Source organism: Amblyomma mixtum, chromosome 1 (genome assembly GCF_055824585.1).
Source record: "Amblyomma mixtum isolate Tamu chromosome 1, ASM5582458v1, whole genome shotgun sequence".
Lineage (NCBI taxonomy): Eukaryota > Metazoa > Arthropoda > Arachnida > Ixodida > Ixodidae > Amblyomma > Amblyomma mixtum.
Window position 1 is genome coordinate 249,774,605 of NC_143012.1, and position 20,547 is coordinate 249,795,151.

The window sequence follows — 20,547 nt, forward strand, 5'->3', positions numbered from 1 at the left end:
AAAGGGCTGGCATTCTTCAGTGTATGCATTAGCCTCTGTTGGTGGAAAGGATGAAGTTCAGAAGAGCACGGTTCCGGGCTAGTTGGTAATGCATTTAAAAGGAAGAAACAGCGCGAGGAAACGCGGGCACACAAAAAAACGACCCACACAAGAGCGCTCGTGTGTGTGTGTCGTTTCTTCGTGTGTCCGTGTTTCGTCCCACTGTTTCTTTCTTTTAGGTGGAAAGACGCTGCTTGGTCACCTTCTCGCGTTGTTGTCGATGATGTGGACGGATGAATGTTAAGAGCTTCCCGTTTTGAAACGGGGACAAGCGAGGAATAGTATTTCTTCTCTTCGTATTTCATTAACCAATCTTTTAAACTTCAAAAGTGCTGCCCTGAAATTCATCTTGTTCATGTACAAACTGCTTTGACTTTTACGCCATGCCGGCTATGCATTCTGAAATTTGCTGCTTTAGGCCGCTGCCCCCGCTTTCAAGACACGAATCATGCATCCATTTCTCACGGACCTCAACCAACGTTGCATTTAACTTCCCTTCGTTTTGCTTGAACGCTAGATCCTCGGGAATATTGAGCCTGCGTCGATGTCTGGATAGCTCCGACCACATTTAAGCAGTATATGCTGGCACATTTCTTTTGAATTATCCCACATAGAATATGAGCCATCCTCTTGCGCTTATCTATTTTTGGAACTACGCATTCTAAGGCATCTTCACCTGGATTGAAAGACTAGATAGCGCTGACTCTTGAATTATCATAAAACATTTTTTTCCTGATCTCGCTTTTCCGTTTCTGTATAGGTCCAGAGCCGACTTCTTTTCCAACCAAGTAATCAAGTTCGCACAATTTGTCTTTTAAACCCCGCGCTTAGAGCTCTTTTTCTTCACACTGTGGTTTCCTGTTTCTGGTTAGTTTAGTAGTCCTTTTCCTGCACTGTCAATCAACTGCCTTTTTGTTTTTAGTGAATGAATGAATGAATGAATGAATGAATGAATGAATGAATGAATGAATGAATGAATGAATGAATGAATGAATGAATGAATGAATGAATGAATGAATGAATGAATGAATGAATGAATGAATGAATGAATGAATGAATGCTTCATTGGGGCTATTTAGGAGGGAGATGTGTGGGTGGGGTCCCTAGTGCGGGAATTCAGCGGCTGCCGCTGTACATACAAGCGTGCCATCTGGCGAAGTCGTCTTCCGTGTGCGCTAAGAAACAAAAGAAAAAACATCAAGACAAAGAACCAAAAAAAAACAAAAAAAACAAACAAAGAACAAAAAAAAAACAAAGAAAAAAACGCTTTGTATGTCTTTCCTTTCCTGTCGTCCTTGTCCTTTTGAGCGCTTTCACTGTCAAGATGGAAAACCAACTCGCCCACTCAATTCCATTATTCCATTAATCACTCGAAGGCTGATTATTTTTTGCTTGCCAAGGTGGCAGTGCGATGACTTTGATACGTATGTCTGAAATAATGAAGGTCGTCCTGTAAAATTACAGAAGGCAAAATCACTACTCATAACAAATAAGACCTAAACTTTATTTCTTCAGTCACGCTTTTTCGAACAAAGTCAGTGAGTGCAGTGGGCACTGCTGTTTTTCTATGCAGCGGCCATCGTGCCACACTTTATCGCCAGGGCAAAAGCAGCCTGGCGAACAGGTGTCTTCGGGTTGCTTCTTCTGGATGGAGCATCGCGGCATTGCAGGGGGACCACATGTCTGGAACACCATCCCCGGTGGGCACGCTCCCTCTACGTGCGGAGCGAAATAGCAGCATCAGTAATCAGTAGTGAGATAAAAAATATCGGTGACTATAAATGTTCCCTTTATATTCTGTTTTTACTTTGGGAGTACTGAAATTAATTAAATATAAAACTCATCACGCGCAGTGAAAAGCGGTGCTAGTGCTAGAAAACTATTACTTTTACAGACGACTCCCAAACCAAACACTCAAGCTATATAGATGCACTAAGTGCCTTTATAGGCAGATTACCACCTTCTAATGACATAGAGGTCACTTTAACTAAATCCCGCCGCGGTGGCTCAGTGGTTGCGGCGTTCGGTTGCTGACCCGAAAGACGCGGGTTCGATCCCGGCCGCGGCGGCCGAATTTCGATGAAGGCGAAATTCTAGCAGCCCGTGTACTGTGCGATGTCAGTGCACGTTAAAGAACCCAGGTGGTCGAAATTTCCGGAGCCCTTCACTACGACGTCCCTCATAGTCTTAGTCGCTTTGGGACGGTAAACCCCATAAACCAACCAACCAACCTTCTATATATAGCTGAATTTTATAATGGAGAGGATAAAATATCTACATATCTTGTAATCTTCAGTGAAGTGCGTTAATTCACAACCGCCTATGCTTGGAGTGCCATCTTCAAATAATACCGACGCCATCGGTGGCAATATGGCAGGTAGGGAACAAGAAAAGGCAGGTACTTTCACCAAAGAACGAATTTCAAGCGGTTACCCAGCACTTGGGCAAGAGAGAAAGGAAAGAGGAGTTGACACACGTCACGACGGATGCGAAAAACTGAGACACCGTCGCAATTTCGTGGTAGTACGACGCCTTAAGGATTCGGAACACTACCTTGCAATTCTCAAGGCTCACGACAGCTGGAATTCGCTGCCGACGTCTCAATAACGCAAGTGCCCTAGCAGCACAAGCAATCTGACCAATATTGGAAATGAATAGTTGCACTGTTGTCTTTTGTAGGACCGCCATTCGCCAATACATTTCCAATATTGGGGCAATTAACTGTGCTCCTTGGGTGAGGGAGGCACCATATCACCCGACGTTGGTGGCGCCACTCTTACTACCCTCTATTTCTTATTATTGTTCATGTTCCCGCTTTCTTCTTTGGTCAACCGCTAAAACCAAAGTGACATAGGGAGAGTCCGACTGCAGAAACCTAACGTTTGCCCCCCCCCCCCCCCCCCAGTACGTCTTTAAGGAAAGGAGGGGAGCATCTGGTGGCCTTAAAAACGGCGCGAAGAGCAGCACTAGGCAGAAAAAGAAAAGAAACAGGCAGGCAAGTAAAGCAATGGCATCTAACAGCAGATACAGCGTAAAATAGAAATAACAGACCAAGCGAAGAAATAGGGTTCGACATAAAGTAGCAGGGCTCACCGCAGGCTCTTCCGGCCAAGTGGCTAAGCGTGACATTGTGCTGTTCGCAAGCTAACTGTATGGCGGCGAACGCGTCACAGTAGCAGTGCGCGGATCCGTAGCAGGAGCACATTTGTTGAATGCAGAGGTCTACGAAAGCCCATGAATTCTTCACACGCTTCAAGCAGGCTTGCACATTCTTGTCCTTTCTCCTACAGAAAAAAAAACGATGGAAGCAAGTGTTATCTTCCCGTGCAAGGGCTAATAGAGTGCGCATGAAATGCTGCTGTAAGAGTCATTCCTAAGAATGCGATCACGCCCAAGAAAGGATTAGCAAAAGCAAAGGTAATGAGATAACAAACGGTCACTGGTTACTTTTAGTAACATTTTTTTGCGTTGAATTGAATTTTAGCTTCAATTTTAGAAGTGAAAAAAAAAAAAAGAAAACACTGCGGACTTTGCATCAAAAGTTTCTCGAAGCACGCAGAATGGCAAGCAGGAAGAGAATGTAAGTAGCATTTTGTAGCCTAATTCGACCAAATAACAAACAACAATGACAGGAGCATTAAAACACCTAAAGTAACGTCATCCAATGAAATATGTACACATGCACTGAGGAAGTAGAGAAATTGTTGCTGTCCGAGATTAAATTCATGTTACTCAGCGAGGTCAAGGACCTGTTCGTAAGGTAAAAAGGACAATATGTTGACAGTGAACTCCCATATGTTATTCACCATAGTGTCACGCAGCCACTGCAGTAGACAGCTTTGGAGTTTCCGCTGAGAAGTAAATATACTGGCTCCGGTGATTCTGCTTACTTCATTGCATTGCATATTTCGGCCGCCTTTCTCGCCACATGGGGAGGCCGGTTTGTGCAGGCGGGATGCTTGCGACTACCACGCCTCCGTGTCGTGAGAGGAACACGCCAGCTGGCAAGGAACTCCTGCAGGTGATGTAGAATTCGACTTTAAGAACGTGTTACCTTATTCTTCTATTTCAAGCTCTTGTGCAGTGAGAACTTGATAGGATAAGTTCGCTCATTATAGGGCCGAATTTCTAGCTTAACTTTCATATTTTTACAGTTTCCCCGGGTGCAATCATTACCATGTGGTGTACAGTTGATGTGCAACACTCCGCACGTAATATCCAGCCAAGTACAACAAAGAGGATAACTAATTTTTAGTCATTCTCGTCTACAATGTAATGGCAGCGATAACCATATCACCCCTCCTACAATACGTCCTAGATTTCATCATTACTTGAAACAACACCATAGACAACACAATTCGAGCGCCACACTTCCCAATCCATACTGCCGTTACGACCTAGGCCCGATTGGACGGGTTCTTAGTGACAGGCGAGGACACGAGAGTGTTATCTGGAGTAAAATATGATGCGGACGCCATTCACCACGAAGAAAGTGCCCCGTATAAGTTGTCGCAGTGAAGCCGAGATATTTCAATCTGAATTTGAGTACACCTGCACACATGCAGCAAACCTCCGACCTATCCTATAGTTGGATAGGATAGGTAGCAACGGTACAAGCATAGGAAGTAACTTCAGCTGATTTTGTAACCCTCTCCGGCATACGCTCATATTTAGTTAAGTTATTAGAATTACTGCGCTGTAGAAACTGACAAATGAAAATCGTCGTACTGACTTCTAGAAATCTACTTGGCCTTATTTGGGCAACACACAGGTTACTTCATCGGGTATTCAAAGACGTCCACCTCTTTCCCCTTTGCTGGGACGTGGTGCTTAGTGGTGAAGTCATCGCGGACGTCCCTGTTGGCGTTTCCGCAGAGGCCGCAGACTTGGCCCGCATAGCCGTCAGGCAGGGAAGTCACAACGGAGCCGTCCCTGTGCACTGCGACAACCAAACCGTGGTGGGTGAGCAGTTCCACCGCGTCGTCACTCTTGCTGACGTCCAGGACCATGATGGAGTCCTCCCGGTGGGGAAGCTGGACTTGTCGGCCGTCGACCATCGTGCGGCCGCTGGCGAACAGCGAGGCGGTCAGGCAGTGGATATACACCTTGACCACAACCTGCAAAGAGATTTCTTCCTCGAGAAACACTTCAAAGCTCGCAGATTGTAGATATGTTATTGTTACAGCTGAACAACGAAATTTATTTATTTCTATATCTGTGAACTTAGAAAAATTAAGCAGAAATTAGCCCGCTTTCAGCCTGAGCTCTGATTGTATCTGGTTGCATGTAAATATTTGAAGGTAACCTTATTTGGAGAGAGTTAAGTGAAATGGTTTATTATCAGTCAGCAGGGGCGGCGTTATGTAAAAACAAAGCGACTCTACAAAAGTCTATGCAAACTCACTTTTGGAAAGAGTGCCAATATTAGGAAATGATCGCACTAATCCTTTCGCTCATCGTCGCCTAGGGTTTTCTTAGAAACCTGCAGAAATCATCGAGCTCTCAAAAATGTGGAGTTTTTAATCTCAACCACACGTTTTAAACATTATACTCTGTAAAGCAGATATGATTACTTTGGAAGGCTTAGCTTCTAAGACATTTACAGTAAACTAATCTTTCAACTTCATGCAATTCCCTACTACCCAATATATCGCCTGAGTGGCAAAATTCCTTTGCAGCACTGTTCTTCATGTCTACCACCATAACCATAACAGCGACCGACCGCTCTAGGGGTACTCTTTCTCCTACTGAGTGCTATAGGCGTAAAATATATAACCAGCATAAACATTTTCACTCACGGGCAGTTTGGTTAACTCACTGATAATTCATGGTGTTAGTGAAGTACATACACTAATTTAATACTAACCTCGGGTCCCGTCAAGTTGACGTAACCGTAAAAGTTACCCCTGTAGCAGTCTTGGAACATGATGTACTCGCGTCTGTTTTTCACAGGGAACGACAGTCCGTCAAATGTGACGAGGGTGTTGTTAGCCAGAAGAGTGCATTTCGGTGGCTCTGGAAAATGGTAGGAACGATTAGTGAGCAACATTCAAATATATGGTCTTGCACGACTGCTACGTTCTCCAAGAGCTCTAGGCTTTACTTCTTTAGTAAAACGGCACTGACTTCATGTGATACAATTTCTTACCTCTTGCTTTTATCTTTGTCCATTAATTACATTTCCGCAATACATGTGGTACTGCAACCGCGACAACTTACTCGGCAGAGCGTCTCGTGCGACGCGCTGTTGTTGTGGTTTTTATTTATAACAAAAGAAGCGTGACAGCTTTCCTTGAAACCTTTTTATCTACTGAACAAACAGTGCAAAGCTTTAGAGGTAATTTTAACTAAAGGCCCGCATTATGTATCATTCCGTTTCACTTGTTTTTCCGATACTCTAGGATTGACAGCAGCGTCGTGATGACGTAGGTCGTAGCACTTGCCACCAACCATAGAAGACCAAAAGAAAAAAAAGAAGCGAGCGTTACGAATTACGGCCCTACGTATTCAATTTACGCATCGCGTGCACTTTCAGTGACATATGCACTTGGCCTCAAGGTCCCAGAGAAAATCCGCAGAAAATTGTGCTCACATTAATCGCATCAAATCGCCATCGCGTGAGAAATCACCTTATGCTGCTCGAAAAGTATCATCGAAAAACTTTCCAGTAGTGTGAGTGTCCTTGCTCCACGCGCAAAATTTGAGGAGTGTGGTCCAGCGCAAGTTCCGTAAGTTTAGCCGTGCATGTGGAGTCTTCTTTGTTGCGAGCCATACACGTACTACAGGTGCAAATTATGGGTGTTGCAGAGAGCGCCACGGGGAGCGCCCCTCTCGCAGTTTCCAGCTCTACAGTACGTTTCTGCGCCAGCTCTGGTACCGTCAGGTACACCCACTGTCCGTCTTGACTAAGGTGCCTCGATCCCAGCATGAGACCCTCAGCATGAGACAGTGTACACTTGCAGCAGTTGCCCCGGCGAAATAATACCCGCCACACAACCGCCACCGACCTCCTTTCATGACCTCGCCATCAAGGAGGCCGAGTTAGATACGCGGTTGCGCGCTGGCCTCAAGTCCGCCATATGTGACCTATGGAAAGAGGCCAGCGCTGCTGCCACATGACGCAGCGGCAACTGCCAATTCCTTTCAGTGCCTATGGAGCGTAGAAAATAAATACGGTGCTTTGAATGCTTACCGATGACTTCATAAACAATATACAACACCGACACCAGGAAGCCTACACAACTGCCTCTAATGTACTGCATCACGGAATCATTTCACCGTGCATCACATTCAAACAAATCTGTCGCCTACTGTAGGCCCGAAACCAACACAGAGCATAGGGGCAGGTTTTCAATCTACTATCGTGGGCAAAAGTAAGATATTCCCTCCTCCAAGTTCCGACCCGTGCCACTCTGCGTTGGGATACCACCTGACAAAACACTCCTGGTGTCGAGAGGGGGCTGCTACGAGGGAATCTCTTACTTTGGCCCACGATGGTGCCGCTGAAAGCTGAGGAGGTATTTCCACTCTCGCCAACACGGTAATTACATTCACTTCGACTCTTATCTAGAAAGAGCCGCCGCGGTGGCTCAGCGGCTATGGTGCTCGGCTGCTGACCCAAAAGACGCGGGTTCGATCCCGGCCGCGGCGGCTAGAATTTCTTTGGAGGAGAAATTCTAGAGGCCCGTGTACTGTGCGATGTCAGTGCACGTTAAAGAACCCCAGGTGGTCGAAATTTCCGTAGCCCTTCACTACGGCGTCTCTCATAGCCTTAGTCGCTTTGGGACGTTAAACCCCATAAAACCAACCAAACCAATCTTATCTAGAAAGCTCGTCCATCATTCCAACCACGTCACTGGAAAAGTACTAAATCGTCACGGAGTGGCTAGACACACGATACGGGGCTGTCTCTTTACGGGTAACACAACACAGAGAGCGACGCTAGTGTTGATAAGTCTGAGTCGAGTACTCTGGCGACGATACGGCGGAAGACATCAATGCTATGGCAGGGGAAAACGTCGTTTAAAACACCAGCAATGAAACGTCAGCAACAAGAAACGAGGGGCACGCACACAGCGTTAACCACCGATGATAAGACCATGACTTCACAATTTGCAACAAAATCGACGCCACGCTGAATTGTATATTTCCCCATTATGTTTCCTTTGTAAAGTTGAAGGTTATGCTGCAGTAAGCATTGGTATAAGGTAAGTTCAGCTACTCCCATAACTTACGTATGGAAGTAAGTGCGTACGTGTACAAATAATGAATTCTTTTGAACTTCGACTTTGAATCCTGAATGGCGAGAAGAATAAGACCAGAATATGGTTACCTTTGACGCAAGACGGGCAGCATTGCGATGGTTTCTTGAACGGAACCTCTCCCTGGCAGAGGGGAAATAGAATAATTTTGTTACATCACTGTCACCAGCACTGCGGGGGGCCACAGCGCAGAGTACTCACCGTAGGACAGGTCACCTGAGGGCAAACCATGGGAGAGCACAAGACTGCTCCTTTGCTGCACCTACAGTCTTGACAGCCTCGCTTCCAAGAATCTCCATCCTGCGTGGAAATGTGGCAAGTGCTCACAAGTATTCGCTTGTTTCTTCTCTTGAAAAGCATAACGCTCTGAGTGGTGGTGGATCTGTTTACCTATCTAGGCGCGCCCTCAGCAGTCAAGAGTATTTCTTCTATAAGAACGCGCACCTTCTATGAATTTCAAGCCAGGTTTATAAGGCATGTTGTGTGGCGGGCGTCATCCGCCCTTTGAACGAAACATTCGTAATGACTTTAACAGTGGCGCCCTCTCTCGCAGCGAAGGCATAACTTCCCCCCTGCTTCACCACTGCTGTTTCGTCACCTCTACGCTGAAAGTTCAGAAGCCACAGCAGGGTCATTGGCCACCTTATAAATCATCACAGCACATCATGGGATGCTCGTCCAGGCCTATTTATGTTCTCTTTGCTGATAGCGTCAAAAAGCGTTGTTTTGGGATTACAGGTAAAAAATAAACACAGCAGATAAGAGTGAAAAATTTATTTCCTTTCTATCGTTTATATACGCAATAGAAATTTTTAAGTCACCTACGCTGCGCAAAGAAACAGTTGTGTATCAATCTTAGATTATATACAAATCAACAGATGTGTATATAATCTAAGTTGTCATGAAAATAACTTTCTATCGGAAGAGGCCTGGCAGCCTGAACTGACGAAAGGTACTGGCGGGAACTCATCAAGCAGGTCATGATCTGCTTCTCTAGCTGAGATCGTTTACGTTTCGCTCCACTCGCAGTCCCCAGCGGAACACGCGAGACAACAGTTTTAACACGGCGATTACTGTTCCCGCTCGATCAGAGTAGTTTCTATTCTAGTTCTTGTCCAACAGTTCAGTTCCAACTTTGCCATGACGCTTTAGACTAAATATAATCAAATACTCGCACACATAAATCTCTCATTTCTCAAAGATCGATAGTCGCCGTTCAGGAGTTCACATGTTTTCGCTAAAACGCTGCGTGCATTTCGTTTCTGACAACCTATATGCTCACGAAATATTCACATAAATCAAAAACTGTCCGCACAGCTATTACTAAAATTATGGCCATAAATATTACCGTTATCTGTAAATATATTACCATATTGTATACGCACTATTAAATATCACACCAACCACATTTTTCCCTTTATAAAGTTTTAATCTATTGTCTGTTTGTTTGTTTGTTTGTTTGTTTGTTTGTCTGTCTGTTTGTTTGTTTGTTTGTTTGTTTGTTTGTTTGTTTGTTTGTTTGTTTGTTTGTTTGTTTGTTTGTTTGTTTGTTTGTTTGTTTGAACCAATATTTGTTGCAAATACCTGGGAACTTTCGCCAATACTTACAATATACGCCGAGGAGGTGTCGATGCAGTAACTTGTATCTGTAACGATATCAAATTATAGACTCACTAAGTCACAAGGTTTCATCAAAATAACGAGAGAGCACATCTGGGAGAAACAGCTTTTTCCCTCCCGTGTTCGCGAAGTTCCGGGTGTATTTATTTGTCCTTTACAGTCTTTCTGTGCGTACCTGTTAACGTCCTAGATGTTCAGTGTAGGTGCGGTACTGTTCTTTTCACACGCTCCTTCCCAAACGATTCTAAGCGACATGTTGCAGTGTGACGTGTCCATCGAAATTACTTTTGCCCAGTGCCCGCGTTTGCGAATCTGCTCACGGCTCATGCCTCTGGTGAAAGTCATCTGTTGTGTCCGGACTTCGAGTAGCTCAGTTTGCTCAAGCAACCCATGTTTTTAACCCCTGTTTCCTGTGTTTGGACGCTCTGCATTTACAATGATGAGTTACCATGCATCTCTGTGCTGCATTTACCCAGCAATTCTGCTCCACGTATGCTGTAGACATGCGTTACTGAAAAGCATGGCTTGTACGTCTACTACCGAGCAAGACCGATGGACATCGACCAAAACTTTTTGTAAACTGATGTCTGCTCATTTTTTTCTTCAAAGGCAAAATGTCTTGCATGCGAGAACTGCCAGCTTACCGAGGCAAGTGAAGCCGTCATCGCTGAGAAACATCCTATCAGGACAAGCACACCGGTAAGACCCCGGCGTGTTGATGCACGTATGAGAGCAGTTGTGCCTTCCGGTTAAACATTCGTCCACGTCTGAAGGAAAGAACAGACGACAAATGGCTGGCTGTAAACAGTAAATAATGATCAAAGAAAAGTGCACATACACGGATCGCTATGACAAAACAAAGCAAAGCAACTAAATCAGTTATTTGAAGGAAACGAGCTTCTGGCATCTACTTCGGCACCGTTATTGTCGATCTTGTTCCCCGTGATAATAATGCCACTTTTATGCTTTAGTAGGCTGCAGCTGGAAAAAGTTGCGTACGCAAAAAAGAATCGAAAGTAAAGTTCGCCAGCGCTACTTCTGTTAAAGGTGGTAGCTAGAGTTGAAGAAGGTAGATGGCGGGAATAGCAGGAGAGGGTGGGCCTACAAAAAGGCTTCTCAGCTCTGCTCATCGTTGAAGAGTTAGAAGATCATTCGACAGCAATATTTTCCTCTACAGCGCCATCTTTCCTTTAACTGCCAACTCAGGAAATCACGAGACTTGCAAAACAACAAATTTCCGAGGAACGAACACAACGGCAACGCAATAATTTTTCCTGAGCACTTGTTTTTTTTTATGTGAATACTCGCTAAGAAACAAGTCTTCCTGGAATTGTTAGTTTTAATGACATGCTGATAACAGTGCTCAGTGTCATGGCGAATCGTTTTGTCTTGGAAAGACCTCCGTAGGCTTGGTCAACAAATTGCCTGAATAGTACCCACTTCAGTTCTCACGTAGTGCCTGAGATCTAATAAGGTGCAGTAGAAAATAAAAACGCAAGGTTTTCTGCACATCGCATAAAACAGAAGTGTTCTCTCCATTCACAGCGCCCCCTGCATATGCTGCAACAGTCCCTCCACCGATTGAGGAAGGGGTTTCACCGAACATAGCGAGGCAGCCCCAGCAATATGGCAGACACAGTCGCAAATTCACTCGAAATGTTCACTCAGTGGAAATTCACATCCCAACCGATTAGCCAAATCAGCAATGTGAGCAGCTCAAAACAACTACTTTTTTTTTGCTTTTGCTTACGAGAGGTACATCCCCGGAGTTCCGAAAACATGAAAAAAAAACACAGTAAGGAGCTACACTGAAACAATGCACCTCACATAACAAGCCCTTCAAGCAGAGAGTATAAAACTAATGAAGCAGAGCCTTTCTCACCATACTGGCAGAATTTGCCTTCGTACGATGCGCTGCACGCACACTCCGAAGATCCGTCGCCGTTTTCAATGCATGGTTGCCCATTCTTGCACGTGGAGGACTTGCAGGACGTCACTCGTCTGGAACATCTTGATCCTGTAAGCAGGGACAACTCTGGCTTTATGCCAACGCAACTTTCCTAGGTTACAGTTTTCAAAATACTAAACTAAGTTTGAGAGCTGGTCTGCTTTCAACTGTAGCGAACAGCAAGAGAAGGAATTTTAGGAACTAGCATGTGAACTATGATCTTAGCGCATGCTAAAATTTGGTGGCATTTTCCTGCCTGCTTTCTTGTCGGAGTAGTACATTCCGCATGTAAAAGGGCAAGTGAATAGGTATCTTTTATTATCCCCTCATATAAAGCTGGACAGGGGCTTTACAGAGTTGTGTTTATTTCAATAAATGAAAAGTTGTCGATGTCACTGTGACACAAAGCAGTTGTCAAGTTCTTGTAAGGCTGAAAATTACATTTAACGAGAATGTATTCTCAGCGTGTGCAAGGTACACGATTTGACACAGTCATTCACTATGTGCTGTTCGCGTTGTTCCCCTTATATGAGCAACAAATCGATTTACTTACGGATTTCGAAGGAGTTGGACGCGCTGTGGCATGAATTGGTTTGATCCCCGTATTTGCCTGAAATGTAGCGGCAGAAAGAGGCATCAGTAACAAGTTTTAACAAACAATAAATATTAATATCTTCTCCAAGAGTCAGGCGTCTTCCCAGCCGTTTAACCTCAGCATGTTTAATGTTTAAGCGCTCTCATGGACTGACGCATCACCCGAAATGCTTTGTGCTGTCAAGCGGGATGTTTGCGAAGCCTATAAATGCGCTAATTTTCACTTCCTATAAGGGCACTTTTTTGACTGACGAGTGTAACATCCGACAACATGCCTTTTCTCTTGCACGTCTTTTAACGAGTAAAACCACCATGACTAAACAGCACGCTTGGCTTACCCCACGTTAGTAAGTGCCAGTGAGCAAGCAACATGAGCGTTAAGGTTGATCCACTAGACGTAAAGCGCAGCTTAAAACCTCATGTGACGATTACTGATCCGGTCATTTGGCAGCAACTCGCATACGCATGACGGATGGCAAAAGCACACGACGGGTAAGGCGGCTATCGCAACCGCTCTCCTCTAACCCTCTCGCGAGGATCGGGACTGCGAGGTCACGCTGACGATGGCTCACTGCTCTGGACCTTTTGTTTAGCCTTTATTAGGCCTTGGGGCATAAGAATTCGAAAGCAGATCGAGTGGCCCCCGGGTCAAACCAGGGTGCCCCCCTTCGGCTAGTGCCTATTCCACCATATAGGAAAAACAGGTTCAGTGGGTGAACAAGAACATTCTCACCAACTGGGCCTGGATGCCATCAAGGATCTCTTAAGCACGGTGAAAATGTCCACCTCGACGAAGAAAACTTAATGCATCGTGATTCTTAATGGCCCACACAGACATTCCAAAGCAGTCTGAAGTCCACTCGACCTATAAATGGCCAGCCAACTCATTCGATGCCAATGTTTCATACGAATCATGGAGGCATATATTTAGACGGCAGAGGCACAAAATAGGTCCACAATGTAAGGTCCCTGTGCAAGACTCTGTTGAGCCTTATTACCATAGTGACACGTCTTCAGTGGTGTACAAGGAAAAATTAGTCTCGCCACCTAGTTACAGCACTTCTGGGCAATGAACGGCTACAGTTTCCACGTCACCACACGAAAGCTGCCTGACAACCTTGAGAGGGCTAACCATGAAGCTATCCGCAATGTCACGGGTCTTCCGAAGCCCACGCCACTCAAACAGCTTTACGCGCAAGGCGGTATGAACCTGGAATCCATTGTTATAAGCTCTACATTTACTGTTGTCCATTTCACGCCCATTCGGTCACTCAGATATGCCCGCGCTTTCGACCGTCTGTCGAAAGTGACCCAGCCATTGGGTGGTTGGTGACCGGACCGAATCATTAGTTGAAATTGGATGCAACATGCAGCCAATGGTGAGGTGTACGCAGCGCTCTGCCAACAGCAGGCGACCGGACCTGACCACCGGCTCCCATTGGCTGCGAGATGCAGCCACATCGTGGCTGATTCTCGCCATCTCGCCATCTCGCCATTGGCTTCATGTCGCCATTGGCTGCGAGATGCAGCCAATGGCGAGGTACTGTCGCCAACTACCCTATGGCCTGGTCGCTTGCCCCAGACGCTTGAAAGCCGCGGATATCACTGACAGAGGACCCAATGAAGACGAAATGCACAACGGAAAATTGACCGCTTATAGAATACGGTCTCTGCCTTCGCAGAGTGCTGGACCGGCGAATCTTGTCCAGATGGCCCGGCTGAGCTGCACGGCAGCTTGACCTTATATATTGGATGAACTTCATACTGGATATCAAACTGAGTACACCCCTCAAATTATTACGTTCATCCTCCATGGACACCCCCAGTTCCTAACGCATAGGGTAGACCATTACCACAAAGTATCGCTCCACGATGTGACAACTCGGAGTGACGCAAGCACTTCGCTCGGGCGCACAGCCTAGCGTTGCGCACAAGTCACCGGCTACCATCACTATAATGTACGCCGGTGTGGAAGAGATTGTCCTCCCTACAACCGGTGACAAAAGTAACAGCGTCTATGGAGTTCCCAAACATGCTCGGAGAGTGGCATGAGTCAACATCATCCATCGCCTGAAGAGCACGGCTACACTCCTCATCGTCGATGGTGTTGACACAGCGGGGGCTGAGTTTAGAGCTCTGCTAAAAACAGCTCATGGGTGCTACAGACGTTTCACCGTAAGGGCTCCGGGTACGTTTTAAGATTTCCACCTAAAACTAAACATTACGATTTCCTCGGCGCCTGCACACGCAGGCATCTAAGGGAGTGAGTTACCAACAGCGAAGCGCGAGCAGCAGCAAACACAATGGCAAGCGCATCGAATTCACATACTACATTAGTGGGTACATACATCTGCCCGATGGACCATCAGCTTTCAAAGAAATCTCGAAGAAGCGACGCTGCAGTGCCCTCAAGCACCTCCACGTAGAACTCCAGGAACTACGGAGCAACTACCGAGGTGCGCGGAGGCTCTAGTCTGCCGCCTCGAAACCAATACAGTTGAACCTCATTATAACGAAGTTGAAGGTGTCCAGCAATTTCTTCTTTATAGCCGCAGCTTCATTATAGCTCGTGTTGGCCGAACTTCCAAGGGGAATCATCATTCCGTCGTTATATCCACAATTTTGTTATAAATCGTTTCGTTATAATGAGGCGACTGTACTACGATAACTAGGCCTTAGGGCATAATTTTTTCAACAATTACTCCGACTAAGGGACGTAACGTCACTGCCGAAGCCCGGCAACCGCTACCCATATCGTCTGGGAATGTCCAAGAATATTCGAAGCTACGCAGAAGGAACCTGACAGAACTACTTATTCCAATCCACTCTACAACGTACAGAGACTGAATTCTATCAGCATGACCGTCGCTCTGCTCTGAGCTAAGCTAGGAAATTTGTACGAGAAACGAGCTTTACGGCAGACGGCGGCCACCAAATCAGCATTCGCCCCTGCCTCCCTGACAAAGGTGGGGTCGCACGCCAACACAGATGCCTCGAGCAATGTGCACAGGAAGGACTTTTAATAAACGAAGTGTTTCAACCAATCATTGCCTCACGACTAGGGCGACAATGTTAGAAGTGTGCCAACACTGCTAACAGTAACCATGGTGTTGTACTATCAGCAAGAAATGAAACGCGAACAAGGCAACTGAACCACGGACAGCAAGATACGCAGCTCTTAGCCAGGGGAAGCTGAATACTGGCTTCTGCTATTTTATTTTCGAAGGCGCGAACACTTTTCTTTAGAAGTGTTATTCAACCTCGCTAGTATTTCTCATCCAGGAGCTAATACTTTGGTGTTATTGTGCTGCCACCGACGTTTTCTTGTTCGCGTTTCATTCGTTGCTGATAGTACAAAGCAGGCTGTGCACGTAGTCGACGTGAATGTTGTCCCACACTGCGGGTACATCTGCCGCGGCCAATTCAAGTAAGGCAATAGAATGCTTCGCCAGAAACCCCCGCCAGCCGAAAAAACACAGCTCACTACACGGGTACTGCGTAATGAACATAACAGCACGAGCCAATGTGCATGCTTCACACAAAGTTGTCACACGAGCACCCTCACGTTGTTTCCATTAGCGCATAGTTGTCATTGCCATCATCATTGTTACAGCCTTTACCGCGAGCTTTATTCCTTATAACAGCGCCACCGACCACCGCCAAAACAAAAAAAGAGTCGCCATTTTTCATCTGTGCTTTTCGTTGTTGACGCGCGATGTGCAGAGTACTGCTTATCATGACGCGTTGCGCTGTCCACGAACGAACCTTGGAATTGGAGATATTTCCTGCCATGTGTATCGACCTTCAGGCTCTCTTTCTGCGTGCTGTTCTAGTTAACATACCGCTCATTAAACCTTAAATGTTGCCTTCATTTGCACAGCTTCTTTCGCGACCGAATTTCATGACGATTCTTTCCTCGATCTATTCCTTAGCGTCCTATCTCTAACCGCTACTTCAGGTAACGCTACGGCTCTCAGTCAACCAGTTACGCGTGTCTGTTCAAGCGTCAGGGTCTGTTTTAACCAGCGGAAAACACGTGAAAGAATTATCCGGAAAATTACTAAGAAATCGAGTTCCAAGCAGTCCAGATGTTTACTTCTCTTTAAGAAGACGGTCCTCTTCCCGCCATTTCTAAGATTAAAGGCAGTGAACAAAAATTTCTTTTTACCTTCCGATTTGTTGACGACACCTTCTTTTGTAGATTTTTTACTGAAATAGCCTACTGTTCAAACGCAGCGGGCTTCTAATGCTCAGAGGTGCCCAATTCTGGACGACCTCTGCAGTGACCGGAAATGCGGCTCGGATTCGAAACACTTACCTGCGCACCCGTTCCAATCGCCCTCGGAGACGATGCGGCCGGTGGCATTACGACGCAGCTCGGGCCAGGATACGACGTTTCCCACAAGCCCGCAACCCCTTGATACTTGCTCGATCTCTTCCAAAGACATGGCATAATCCCACACGTTGAGCTGCGTTGGATAACAAACTCCGGTATAATAACAGCACCAAAGTAGCACCAGGTATGCACCTTAAATTCCACTCTACTTTTCTCGGAAATGAGCTTGCATTGCTAAGGCAGCACGCTTCGCTGTTTTTCACGCCGAGCGGCGTGTAAGTGCTGGGACTAATTTCAGACGGTAAATTGCACGTGGCAAACGTTCTATTAGTCACGTCCACGTGCAACTCGTGTGCCCCTTAGAGGCACATGTTGTACTGTTGCAGCCAAAAAACTTACGTAGCCCGCTTCAGCGTTTGAAATTTTCTCATGCGTTCCGTAGAGAAGATATTTTTTTTTTTTTAGTTCATCCGCGAGCGCACCGGTTGCATTTGCTAACATGTGTAAAAAGCACTCTCTAATTACCTCTGGGTAAGGTGTGAGAATAGTGTCATCACCGAAGCGTGCTCCGTTATATTCTGGTCCGGGCTTACATGGGCGCCTAATGACCCTAGAGAGTTCTTGCAAACAGACGACTTGGGGCCTCATGTTCGGAACGGCGCATGGGTTGATTTGTAGTAGAAACCTATATGTTCTCCCTAACTATCGATCTGTGTTAACTATCAAAGAACTGCCTTAATTTTGAACTACTTTTATAATCAACTAGATGATGGTACGCACTTGCCCATCTATGTACGCATGTATCCACCCTGATACATATGCTCCATCTAATACGCTTCTAAGCTGTTTGCTTTGGCCCGGTCATGTATGAGGGTGAAGCACTGTTGGGAGAAGAAGGTATAGTCTTTCCCGCGTGAAGTGGGTGTGCACTTCGAACACAGCCATGCTGGCGACTGTGATTGGGCTGGTGCATCGGTCCTGAAAATCACCAGCCGTTCTTTGCGTGTGACCCGCGCGGCTTGCGTTAATTTGTAAAACAAAGGGTACTGAGGTTACTAGTAGTTGGAAGATCTTCCCCACCCTATCATGGTGAGGAAGCGTGGCTGTGCAATAACGAAAAAAAAGAGGAAGTGCGGCTGAGCCAGCATACGTAGGCGTGCGCCACGGCAACGACCAAGTGGTGAAGTAGCTAGAGCGTGAATTTTACCTAAGCGCATAATGAGCACTGCAGAAAAAAAATGTTTAGAATAAAGTTGCGTTTTTAGTAAATGGTGCTATGAAGACTTTTTTTTTAACACTCTATAGCTTTATAGTTGATACTTTCCGCCCCTTAAAAAGTTAGCTGATAGAAAATGAATTGCACAACAGCCCTAAGCCGGCTGTTCAGCCAGCAACTGCACACCGACACTGCGTTTGCAAACATAGCTAGCGCCCGTTGACACCGAGGTCGGTTGGAAGTATCGTCTACGTCGTCGTCTCCTGTGGTTCACGGTTCGCTTCTCTTGTCGTTGGATAACTGCCTTCCATGTAGAGCAGTCTAGGCTGTCTAGTTTGAGCGACTGCATTTTGGAGCACATGTAGCACATGCAAGAGCACGTTGGACTATAAGAGAAGCTTCTGTGCTTACGAGAAACAGACCGCTGAGAAACACTCGGTTCCAGGTACGTCCGGAATCAAAACAAGCATTTATTGTAATGTTTTAAAAAAGCATCAGCTGCGAAATGACAGTGCATGCTTTTTCATGCTTTAGTTAAAAGTAATCGCCAACTGTTATCGAATGGCCGCCTTCATATGTGCATTGTGAAATGAGCAAATTATTTTGGGAACTTTTGCTTGCATCGGTTTCTATGAGCAGCGCTCAAGCCCTGTACCCCCACCCAAAGGGTTACTCCGGCACGCATATACAGGTATGCTGGTGCTCAAAAATGCATTCGCTTTGAATTGACGTTCTCTACCTACAAATTCTGTTTTGGGATGTCCTCGATGCTTGTTAACTGAAGGCGAGCTCATAGGTAGAGTTCGAAATCAGGAAACTACATCGAAGACATTTGTTTACATGCATTCCAATAGGCCGAACCCCCAGCTCTTACCGTAATTCGGTCAACAAAGCATCACTGCATCTTGCTTACGTTACAGTTCGATGCTGGCCTATTCGACATGAATTTTATGCTGCCAAAGAGAGCCACTAATGTCTTGGTTCATTTTTTCGTGAAACATATCCCATGACAAGGGTTTATATATAAACAACTATTGCAAGGGCAAGTGGGGAGAGCTCCAACTTGCGCCATGCATGTCTTAAAATTTATTCGCACAGATAGGGAGACCAAATTGATTCTAGAAAACCTTATCCGGTTTAGCTGCTCCGGTCAATGCTGAATCTTCCCCTGTCTCAAAGCATTTCGTTGGCAGGTATAAATCCAGCCAATTTTTTTATGCTTATTCGCTTGCAGCTTGTACCCTTCGCGATTATTTTCAACTAGTGTTCCCACCTCTGCCACGTGTCCGGAGTAGGCCTCTCTGCCGTTGAAGCCGGTTCCGACGTCGTCCTGGTCTTGACCGACCACCAGCATTCCCGGGAACATGATCTCGCCGGATGCCCTGAAGCCCCTCGCCTTCTCCTGCCGGTCCCAGTAGAAGATCCACTGTCCATCTGAGCTTTCCCACGTGACAGCGCAGTGATGCCACCAGCCGTCGCTGTGACAGACATTGCATTGAATCTCTCACCCCAGATCCCTTATTATTCCTTACACAGCCACACACCTTCCACCGAGAACAAAGCAGCGCAATTCTGAAGAAAAAGGAACCATGATTTCATTCGACAAAGTAAACAGCGTATTGCTACCACAGGGTGCGTCAGGCAGTCCCATGCAGTCATGCCTCAGCCTTATAGCCAGGACGAGTAGACCGCAACGGAATGTCTGTGCGTAACCTGCATGCTGATCGCGGTCGCCATGAATACCCTGGTATCGCGTTTACTACCGCAAGTTTTTGGTGCTAGCTTTGCACCACCCGAGAATGGAAAAGGTAAGGAAGAGGCTGTCGAAGGGGTTTCAAATGATGCGAAACCCCAGGTTCCCTTGCCTTACATTGCACAGTTAATGCTCACAACGTGCTGAGAAATGCAGTGTTTCACCGCCCTCGTTACTGCGTCTGCAGTCACTGTGTTGGTGCACTGTGCCGTCGCGTACCCAACGCAATTCGAATGGGGGCAAGCTTTCCCCAGACTAGGAGCTTGGCTTCCTCTGGGGAGGATTCTTCAGGAAATAACGTCTTTGGCCATATCTTGTGCAAACCGAACAAAGTATACCCATTGCGCTCTTTGACCAAGGTTTCCTTATGACATTATAAATCAAGAGATTTATCTTCATGCAATCACTGCGTTGAATTGATTCACTGAAGATATGGGCCAAAGAGTACCATCTTCGCAGGGTACTATTATATCCTCAAGAAAACGACCATGTTTCTAAGTTAATGACACTCTTGCTTTTAATTTACGCACATGTGCCCACCACCATGAACATTTTCACAAAGTTGGGATTGACTGATCTAAGTACAACTACTTCTTCCAATCACTTTTGCGTCGAAGCTGGAGCGCTTGAAAGCACCGTTCTCCAGGAAATTCCAGTAATAGCAAATAGAAGCACTTCCATGAAGCAGTAGTCACCACTCTATTTCCATGTGTTTGTACCTACTTCTACTCTTTTCTTTTTTTTCACATTTAGTATTTTATCCAACTCCTCTTCTCTATT

The 20,547-nt window shown here is 45.9% G+C and overlaps 1 protein-coding gene across 1 annotated transcript in view; it reads right to left on the reverse strand.

Moving 5' to 3' along the window:
- Positions 1 to 1,554: 1,554 nt before the first annotated feature.
- The window catches only part of LOC149371455 (uncharacterized), a 65,575-nt gene continuing 46,582 nt past the window's right edge, over positions 1,555 to 20,547 (reverse strand). Inside the window, exons 15-27 of the mRNA XM_089580175.1 lie at positions 19,288 to 19,492; positions 16,781 to 16,931; positions 12,422 to 12,478; positions 11,803 to 11,937; positions 10,565 to 10,687; positions 9,909 to 9,946; positions 8,502 to 8,600; positions 8,372 to 8,423; positions 5,906 to 6,054; positions 4,842 to 5,156; positions 3,930 to 4,054; positions 3,133 to 3,323; positions 1,555 to 1,754 (exon numbers count right to left, since the gene is read on the reverse strand). Of these exons, the coding sequence (XP_089436301.1) occupies positions 1,555 to 1,754; positions 3,133 to 3,323; positions 3,930 to 4,054; positions 4,842 to 5,156; positions 5,906 to 6,054; positions 8,372 to 8,423; positions 8,502 to 8,600; positions 9,909 to 9,946; positions 10,565 to 10,687; positions 11,803 to 11,937; positions 12,422 to 12,478; positions 16,781 to 16,931; positions 19,288 to 19,492 (1,840 nt within the window). The remainder of the gene's footprint in view (positions 1,755 to 3,132; positions 3,324 to 3,929; positions 4,055 to 4,841; positions 5,157 to 5,905; positions 6,055 to 8,371; positions 8,424 to 8,501; positions 8,601 to 9,908; positions 9,947 to 10,564; positions 10,688 to 11,802; positions 11,938 to 12,421; positions 12,479 to 16,780; positions 16,932 to 19,287; positions 19,493 to 20,547) is intronic.